The sequence below is a fragment of the Panthera uncia genome, unplaced genomic scaffold (assembly GCF_023721935.1).
Source record: "Panthera uncia isolate 11264 unplaced genomic scaffold, Puncia_PCG_1.0 HiC_scaffold_274, whole genome shotgun sequence".
Lineage (NCBI taxonomy): Eukaryota > Metazoa > Chordata > Mammalia > Carnivora > Felidae > Panthera > Panthera uncia.
The window spans coordinates 580-10,833 of NW_026059401.1; the positions used below are offsets into that span (position 1 = coordinate 580).

Genomic DNA, 10,254 nt, shown 5'->3' on the forward strand with positions numbered 1-10,254 from the left:
ACTGCTGATCTGTATACCATCCCTTAATTACCACTGCTTTATTGTGTTGCCTAATAGGAACAAAATTGGTAGCTGAATGACTTTTAAATGGTAAAAAAATAATAACAAGCAAATATAAATCTCTGTTAAAGCCACCTCTGCGCTGCTAGGAGTTGGTGAAATATTGCCCTTTCTATGATACTTTATTTCCTAACGAGAAGACAGTTAATCCTGAATTGTCCAAACTAGCTGTGTTGATAGTTCTATGCATTCACCATCATAAGTGAACTAAAAGGTTTTTTGTTTTTTTTTTTTTTAAAGTTTTAATGATATAAAAAGATGTTTCGGGGCACCTGGGTGGCTCAGTCGGTTGAGCATCCGACTTCAGCTCAGGTCATGATGTTGCGGTTTGTGGGTTCGAGCCCCGCATCCAGCTCTGCGCTGACAGCTTGGAGCCTGGAGCCTGCTTGGGATTCTGTGTCTCCTCTCTCTGCCCCTCCCCCACTCACATTTTGTCTCACTCTGTTTCTCAAAAATAAATAAATGTAAAAAAAAAATTTTTTTTTTAAAAGATGTTTCAAATAGTCAATATATATTATTATCACACTTCTAGGAACTCTGAAGTATCACTTCTCTCTCCTTCCAGATTCAATAATCAACAATGAAGACAATTCTATTGCCTTTGACAGCTTAGTGAAGTATCCTTGTAATAGTTTTGGAAAACCAAGTACAGAGGTGAAGGTCAACAGGAGAACAGTATTTGGAACTACAACCCTTGTCTTGACTGATTTCAGCAATAAATCCAGTGCTTTGGAAGGAAAAACAAGCCAAAGTGGGATACTAGGCAGAGAATTTCAAAACTCTCCTCCGACTGACATGTGTTTTAGGGATCCACTGCACCCCTCCAAGGAGAGAGCAAACCATAGAACTCAACCATCTAACAGAGTAAACGGATCACCTACGGCCTGTTCTCAGTCCAAATTATTTAGTCCAGCCTATAAAAAGTTAAAAACAACCCACTCCTCATCACCAGACCTCAAAAGTGGTAGCCCTGGATTTTCTAACAGGTATGATACCTCTAACCTTGATCTTGAAGGTATTTGCATTAAGTTTTGAGAAGCAGAAGAGTCGGCCCCTGCTAAGGAAGCTGCATTGATGTTGGTAAGGTGAATCAAACCCGGAAAGATGACTATAGCCATCTCCTTCCCGTGTTTTCTCTAGCTTATGATGTTAGGGAAGGGAAGAGAATGAAAAGCAGAATCTTCTGCATCTATCTGTAAAAAGTTATTTTACTCTTTTTTTTTTTTTTTTTTTTAAGTTTATTCATTTTGAGAGAGAGACAGCACAAGTTGGGGAGGGGCAGAGAGAGGGAGAGAATCTCAAGTAGGCTCCTAGTTGTCAGCGCAGAGCCCGACGTGGGGCTCAAACTCACAAAACCGCGAAATCACGACCTCAGCCAAAATCAAGGGTCTGGCTCTTAACCAACTCAGCCACCCAGGCATCCCCAAAGTTACTTTATTCTGACTGTAACCATGTACGTGCTCAGTACAGAATATTTGGAAAATACTGCAAAGTATAAAGAAAAATATCACCTGATAGCAATTACCACTGTTAGCATTATTTTAAAACATTTTTTAATGTTTATTTTTGAGAGAGAGAGAGATAGAACGCGAAGTGGGGGGCAAAGAGAGAGGGGGACACAGAATCCGAAGCAGGCTCCAGGCTCTGAGCTGTCAGCACAGAGCCCAAAGCAGGGCTAGAACTCACACGCTGTGAGATCATGACCTGAGCCGAAGTCAGAAACTTAACCAACTGAGCCACCCAGGTGCCCCTGCATTTTTTTTTTTATATTTCCTTCCAAAGAAAGATAGTTCTTCCAAAAGGGAGACTGTTAGTCATGAGAGTTTGGTATGTGTCTTCTAAAGAGAGAGAGAGGAGATACTTTCAGCAGCATTGCTGCCGAAGAAGGTGGCTGTATTCCAGCCGTGTGGGATGGTGTGTGTTTCAGCCACGAAGGCCCAGAGAGCGTGTGTGCCACAGTTGTAGCTGAACTTGAAAAGTTGTCATTGCAAATTCGTGAATACAGGCAGACCAGGTATGTTTTGAGACTCTGACCTTCCCATCTAGATGCAGCCTCCCAATGGCTGTCGCTGGAGATAGAGAAATTTTACTAAACGATGTCCCCCTTCTGTGATTACGGCAGCACCTAGAACTACCTGTCCACACTCTCTAGATCTTTATCTGGGGCTTCTCTACTCTGGCCACCTGCTCTTGGGCCTCCGTCAGAGAGAGGCATGTCTCCACAGTTTTCTTTTTCAAGCTGTGTTTTCCTTTTTCCTTCAGAAAGCAGGTGCCGTACATCCTGCGTTTTTAAATAAAGTGAAGTTGGAGCGTTTCCTTCCCATGGGTGTTGTCTTGCCAGCGGGAGAGAGGCAGAGGGAGAGTTGGTGTGCGTGGGATCTCATGCGATCGCAGGCGGGATTTGCGTTACTGGCTTCTCCACCGATGGGCTGTGTCCTGGCTGAGTGGAAGGTTCTTCCCTTGGGCCGCACCACCAGGGGCCACTTGATGTGCAGGTCCAGACCAGGCTCTGGGAACCCTTCGTTCGAGCTTACTTGCTAACAGATTTCCGAGGCGGTGTGTGGTCAGTACATGATTTTGTCTCCAGTTTCCTGTCACGACACTAAATTTGCCATCGGTTAGTCTTGATGATTTCTCCTTGACCGTCTCTCAAAAAATCTCATTCACAGTCATTTATAATATCTGTTTTAACTTGTGTCCATAATACTAAGAAATGGCAGATGTTTGAATTAAGCTATGGAGGCCAAGCATTTAAATGACTGGATCAGGACTAACTTTACATTTTAATCCCAATTAACATCTAATTAACATCTAACACCCTAATCAGAGGTCACGAAGGAGGTAGGGTCTGGAGCATCTGAGTTGGGAGACCATCCTGTAAGAAAGTCATTTGTTAAGTCTTTTCTGTAGCTTAAGAGCAAAGATGTAGATGTGATCATTTTAGTGTGGTGGCATTCTTTGTACTCAGCTGAAATATCTTGGCATATTTTTGTTTCCTTAGTGCTTTGTAGAAAATCTTAGACAATTTAACTAATGAATTAGGGATTTAAAAAAACATTACTGTAACCTTAAATTTAAATGATTTCTTCATAAGCCATTAGTAATAGGGTCATATGATTAATCACAGTGCATAACATTACTTAGAAACGCCGCAGCCTATGTATGTGTTGAATATAAGAACCCCAGGACTGAGACTCTAAAATCAATCAAGATCAACTAGCAGAATAAATGTCAAGTGATGAAATACATTCACCCAGCAGCCCTTCTGCACCCAGCTACTTTACAAGGAATAAATTGCAAATTACTGTCATTTATTTCATTTTTCTCCTTGTCTGGCAGCTTCAGTGTTCATCTTGTGGACAAGATGCCCAGCAGAAGCTCACAACCTAATATGTGAAAACAGGTGGTCCACTCAGAGAATTTATAGGCAGTTTATTTTTTTTCTTTAATAATTATATGGTAATTAATTCGCCTTTTGTTCTCTTAATTACTGATCCCATCACTACACTACACGATACATGCTCTGTTGACGAGGCATATTTTCGGATTGGTCTTTGGATATACCGGAGTTTTATCCAGTGACCGGATTATGAATTAGATGGTCGAACCAGTTTTTTAGCAGTTCAGAGTACCTGCTAGAAACAGTTTCAAGTCTTTGATCCAATTAGTGTAAATACAGAACAAAACACAGTGGTACATATTCAGAGAATCCATGTGTTTGTTTGGGTGAAGGTTTCTCCTGAGCTGGTGCAGAGGTTTGCTTGGGTGAGGAAATAAAACTGGCAGAATCACTACCATTTTCTCACGTCTGTTACATCAAGGTTGGCAGAGTGCCACCTCTAACACCAGGGAAACACCCCTTATTCATGCTTCCTGTAACCTTCAGGGTATTCGATCCCCAAGAGAACCACCTGGGGCCAGCTAGGATGAGTCATTTTACCTCCCTGTGTTTGTTTTCATTCTTGAAATGCCACTGAGCTACAAAATCTACATTCAGTGAGACTGAAGGGTTCAAAAAAATGTAGACAGTGGTTTTATTATAAAGAATCACCCTATCTGTAAAATTAGTTAAGCCATGATGAATTGAGCATTGAAAACCTATCCATTTTAAAATTACACAGTTGTGCATGGTGATGTATTCTCTCTTGAGAAGAGTTTTTATCTGAGCTGTGTTCAGTGTTATTTATTCATTAACAAATATTTATTGAAAACCTATTATGCATCAAGCGCTGCTCAGTTCACATGACTTTTACCTTAGGAAACTACGGTTGGCAGAGCCAAATCCAGCCTCCCGCCTGATTTTATAAATAAAGTTTTATTGGAACACATTCCATTCCCGTTGGTTTCCATAGTTTCCATGGCCGCTTTTCATGCTACAATATCAGACAGAATTGAGTAGTCGCAAAGGAGACTGTTAAGACCCACAGGCCGAAAATATGTGCTATCTGAAAACATTTGTCAACCCTGATCCATTAACAGACCATTTATAGTCTATTAATGTTCAAAGTGATGGTCCTAATTATAAAATAAGTTGAACTATTCTTATGCTAAGTTTACCTAAGAAAATGTTCTGCTACAGTTTACAAAGTTCTTAAATAATGATGGAAACAAAGAGGAACCAGGAAGTCCTCGATTCCTCAGAACATTTATCCTGGATGATGTTTTCTATCATAAAATTAAGATTAGCTGTGCATAGAGTTGATGCGATCACAAGTGGCATCAGTATCTTGGTTACTTTCACTCTGCTTCACGACTCAATGTGCATATGAATCACCTGGGAATCTTGTTAACATGCAGATTCTAATTCAGTAGGCGATCTGGAGCAGGGTGGATAATTCTGTATTTCTTTTACTTTTTTAAGTTTATTGATTTATTTTGAGAGAGAGAAAGAAGGGGGGAGGAGCAGAGAGAGAGAGAGAGAATCACAAGCAGACTCTGCCGCACTGCCAGTGCTGAGCCTGACAAGGGGCTCGATCCCACGAACTCTGAGACCATGACCTGAGCCGAAACCAAGAGTCGGACGCTTCACAGACTGAGCCCCCCCCAGGCTCCCCTAATTCTGTGTTTCTCAGGCTCTCCCAGGTGATGCCGATGCTTCTAGTCAGCAGCCCATACTCTGAGTGCCAGGGATAAGAGAGCATATGGCTGTTGTTTTTCTTTAGCTTTATACCAAGGAAGAAAATGGAATGAAAGACAGAAATGAGGAGCCAGAGGGGACCCCTGGAGCCTTTTATCCCCAACTGAATCCTACCTTCCACCCTTCCACTTTGCCCCTCCCCAGGAAAGCTTTACTAGGAAAGAGTTTAAACCTCTCTTGGCTATATGGAACTCTGGAGATTTCTAGGTTGAAGCAGATGGCTTGGAAGTGTTCAACTAATTGTTATCTAAGACAGCCACTTCCATAATAATGTAGAAAACTGTTTGCAAGTGTGTATTTTTTTTTTTTATAAGAAAGCATCACTTCACTCCTATCAATATTCTTTACCTTTTTTTTCTTTCTCTTAACAGTTTCTTTAAAAGCACATTTATGGTCTACTTGCTTTGGTTTCAGTGTTTGTTTTTTTTTTTTATTAAAAAAAATTTTTTTTAATGTATTTTTGAGAGACAGAGAGAGACTGAGCGTGAGTGGGAGAGGGGCAGAGAGAGAGAGGGAGACACAATTCCAAGCAGGCCCCAGGCTCTGAGCGGTCAGCGCAGAGCCCGACTCGGGGCTTAAACTCATGAGTAGTGAGATCACGACCTGAGCCAAAGTCAGACGCTTAACCGCCTGAGCCACCCAGGCAGCCCCACATTTTTGATGTTTCTTGACTTCTCTGCACCACCTAGATATTTAACTTCTCTTGAAGTTAAAATTTTAATGTATCCTCTTTTGGAAGGGGCATCGGAAAAATGGAGGGAGTATGGAAAAGAAAATCCTGTTGCCTTCCAGCTTTGCTATTTCTGGATGTTAATACAGTTGATCCTAATTGTGGGGGAGAATAAAGCTTCCCTACTGGCTTGACAAAATACACATTTCTTCTCTGCCAGGCAGCCCAGGCCTTGCTGAAATATGACTGCAACTATTATAGTAGCCTTGATCAAAGAAAAGTGTAGAAAATTGTCTTTAAAATGGACGATAGAAAGACTGATCTTTTTGGCCTTGTCACAGCCATCCACGAGAGCTTGCTACCGATGAGGAAATAATTAGAGAAGACTGTCATTCTAGTTACTTTGGGGGCTGGGGAGCTACTGAACTTGAGAATATTTTAGAGGAAATTAAAGTGGCCACCCTATACTACTGAGTAAGGGAAGAACCAGTTATCACAAATGAAAACTAAGGAAAGTAGGTGTGCTGGGTACACATTTCAGCTGTTTTTGTACTTCAGAAATGTTAATTGCATGCTTTGGGTGCACAGGTGGCTTTGGAGGTAAGTTAGGATTACCTGAGAAAAACAGGAATTAAACAGATGTGGTAGCAGTGTGTGGAATGACGTGCCATTGACCCTGGTCCCCTTTTTGGCACCTCGTCTTTATACAAGCAGAATTCTTTTTTTTTTTTTTTTTTTTAATGTTTATTTTTTGAGAGAGAGAGAAAGAGAGAGTGAGCAGGGGAGGGGCACAGAGAGAAGAAGACACAGATTCTGAAACAGGCTCCAAGCTCTGAGCTGTCATGACAACACAGAGCCCCATGTGGGGCTCGAACCCACAGACCATGAGATCATGACCTGAGCCGAAGTCTGACACTTAACCGACGGAGGCAGCCGGGTACCCCCTGTACGAGCAGAATTCTAATGCAGGGGAAGGCGGTGGGGATTATCCCTTTAGCGCTGTTGGGCTGTAGTAACTTTGTAACCTGTCGTTACAGTGAACTTGGAATTAACATGACAGATGGTACCTGTGCATTAAATGCTGGCAGTCCTCGCTGCGGTAAACACAAGCGCCTGTGTGTTCTACGCGTTGTGCGGAAGGATGGCGAAAACAAGGGCAGGCAGTTTTACGCTTGTCCTCTACCTAGACAAGCGCAGTGCGGATTTTTCCAAGTACGTGTAAGATTTTTTCAAGCTCGCTGTAGTGTCATCACATGCTTCCATTATTAAGATGTAATGAGTAGCGATCTTGTTTTCCGCTTTCAGCTTTAAGTTTTATTTATTTAATTTGTTCACCTTTAAATTTTAAAGAGCCACACTGACATTCAGTCTAAAGCCTGAATGTTGAAGAACATAAAACTCAAGGAGCTTCATCAGAAACTGAAAAACTAATCAAATAATAGCCGTTAGATGATTCTGGTGTAGCCCGTGTGTAACCACAGGTGCAGATGTGTGGTCCTTGGTTTATAAAGGTAGAAAGGGACTGAGTGTTTTACGCAGGTGGCGAATAATTCAAGACACAAACGTGTTTTTCCTCCCTTCCACAAAACCTTTGGTGTATGCCCTGGGGAGAAGTACACGGGGGGGGGGGGGGGGGGGGGAATCACAGACATACCTTGGATTTACAGTAAACGTAGTGAATCCTATCACACAAGCTTGCACAACAACAATTTAGATGTAGGGCGGTTCCTCCCCCCTTGCCATTCTGGGAGCGTGTCCCTGGAAGTGAAGAGAGGACAGGACACTAGAGTCTGGGGTCCGTCTTCCTCCGACTCACCTTCTGTGTTTCTCAGAATGTGAGTCTCTCACTATGCTGACTGGTTTCAATGTTTAAATACATATTTCTGCAACCAACTGCTACATCTGGTGCATAACTGCAAATACTGATCTGTCTCAGTGCTGGAGCAAAAATTTTCTGACTGGGCTTACTGAGCTTGAAAACCTCTGTCTTCAGTGTGGTACTTTGCTAAGGAATTTTCCAAGGAAAACTGGATAATGACTGGGTCTGAACCCCTGCATGAGCAGTGACTGCATCCTACTGAACTGACAACATTCCCTCAAGGAGCTTTCGTAGACAAAATGGAAAAAATATTAGGTAGAAAATTAATAATATTACAGCCTGCTTTATAGTTCCCTTGAGGCCAATGTTTATAAGAGTAATACAGTGGAATCTGCCTAAATTCATCCATGTAATTCTGTATTGGATTCTTTTTATTCCTAAGAGATGAAGGAAGGAAGTTGAGTATTAAAATCATAACAAATCTTTGATCTTAATCGGTTTAACATAGCAGAAACACTGGTGATGGCTTTGCAGCAAGATGCTGATCGTTCTCAATTATTTTCAGTAAAGCAAGAGAACCCCTGTAAACATGTCTGTAGACAAAGAGAAGCTGAGCATTTGGGCAGTTTTTTGTGTGATTCAAGCAAATTTGCAGGAGAGATGCTTCGTACAGGATGTAAGCTTTTTTGAAGGGCAAGCACTAATGACTTCTGTCTATTTTCCAATGTCAGATTAACAGTGGCAGGGAACACGGGATGCGCTAACCAGATGCACCCAGGCTTAGGCTGTACGTGTTTCTAACCTGCATCCAAACTTCCCAATCCTTCTGTTTTAACCCTGTAGTGGGCGGATCTGTCCTTCCCATTCTGCAACCATGGCAGACGCTCTATCATGAGAACGGTGTTGAAGATTGGACCCAATAACGGAAAGAATTTTTTCGTGTGTCCTCTTGGGAAGGCAAAACAGTGCAATTTTTTCCAGTGGGCAGAAAATGGACCAGGAATAAAGATGATTCCAGGATGCTAATATTTTCTCCTTCTGTGGAATATCTGGCATTTAACGCCTTTAAACCATACATAATGTTTAGTTCCCTTTTGTTTAATAGAAAGGTTGTAAAACATCCTGGCACATTGTATAGTGACCGTAATATATGAGAGCTGTTCACTTTTTTTTTTTTTTAATGTATGCTGCTTTCCATTCTTGGCTGTGTATTTTTTTTACCCTGATAAAGGCTATATGTGTTCCATCGAATGTATAGTATATTCCACTTATCATGTTTATATAATGCATTTAATAATGACAATAAAGAATTTTTAGTGTGCTCTTGGCCTCTTGTAACTTCTTTGGGGAAGCATTGATTGGTTTTTGGTTTTTTTCTTTTTGACAGGATTATGTAGTCCAGTGAAATAGCTAATTACTTTGTCTGCAATGAGTCATTTTCTCAGGGATTGCCACTCTTCATAGCATATGATTAAAGGTACTTCTTGTTTTCGTAAATGAAATTTAAGATGAGATCACCTCTGGAAAAGAATATTTCTGTATTCTTTTCAATAACATCAAGTTCCTCTTAGACATTAGAGATAAGCCAAATACTTGGATAGCTTAATACATTTTCATGGAAACTTATGGAGATTCAGAATATAAAAGTAACATTTAAGAACAGAAGAAGTAGTCTGTATATCTTTAAAAGAGAAGTTGAGGGGCGCCTGGGTGGCGCAGTCGGTTAAGCGTCCGACTTCAGCCAGGTCACGATCTCGCGGTCCGTGAGTTCGAGCCCCGCGTCAGGCTCTGGGCTGATGGCTCGGAGCCTGGAGCCTGTTTCCGATTCTGTGTCTCCCTCTCTCTCTGACCCTCCCCCGTTCATGCTCTGTCTCTCTCTGTCCCAAAAATAAATAAAAAACGTTGAAAAAAAAAATTAAAAAAAAAAAAAAAGAAGTTGATTTAAATGTTTCTGATTGATTTTAATATCTGAAATTAATTTTTAAAAATAAGTCCATTTATAAAGCTTAATACTGTGCTTTTATTTTTTTATTTCTCATTTTAGTTTCTCTCCCTTATTTTATCCCCTCAAATTTAGTGCAGGTAACTATATAATTAAAGAAAACTTCAATGTTAGGTTATTTCTGCATGTTTGTGGAAAATTCCATTCAGAGCTGATTCAGTCTAGTAAAAAGATTTTTTATAAAGAAAAGGACAAGGGCACCTGGGTGGCTCAGTCAGTTAATTGACTGTTGATCTCAGCTTTGGTTTTGATCTCAGGGTTGTGAGTTCAAGCCCCACATCGGGCGTGAAGCCTACTTTGGGAAAAAAAAAAAAAAAACAAGAGAACGACGGGCTCCTGGGTGGCTCAGTTGGCTAAGCATCTGACTCTTGATTTTGGCTCAGGTCATGATCTCATGGTTAATGGGATCCAGCCCTTTGTTGGGCTCTGGGCTGACATCACAGAGCCTGCTTGGGATTCTCTCTGTCTCTCTCTCTCAAACATTAAAAAAAAAAAAAAAAAAAAAAAAAAAAAGGACAGCAGAGAAGATAGCTTGAACCTGTCTCCCATTCTGTCACTAAATTCTC

General features: G+C 41.1%; 1 protein-coding gene across 1 annotated transcript; it reads left to right on the top strand.

Annotated features, from left to right (window-relative positions):
• Positions 1–592: 592 nt before the first annotated feature.
• LOC125917882 (endonuclease 8-like 3) lies at positions 593–9,008 on the top strand (the record flags this gene model as incomplete). The annotated part of the gene is made up of 3 exons (XM_049623975.1): positions 593–1,046; positions 6,905–7,079; positions 8,530–9,008. Coding segments are annotated over 3 exons (812 nt in total), but the record flags the coding sequence as incomplete, so codon positions are not given.
• Between the last annotated feature and the right edge of the window lie 1,246 nt (positions 9,009–10,254).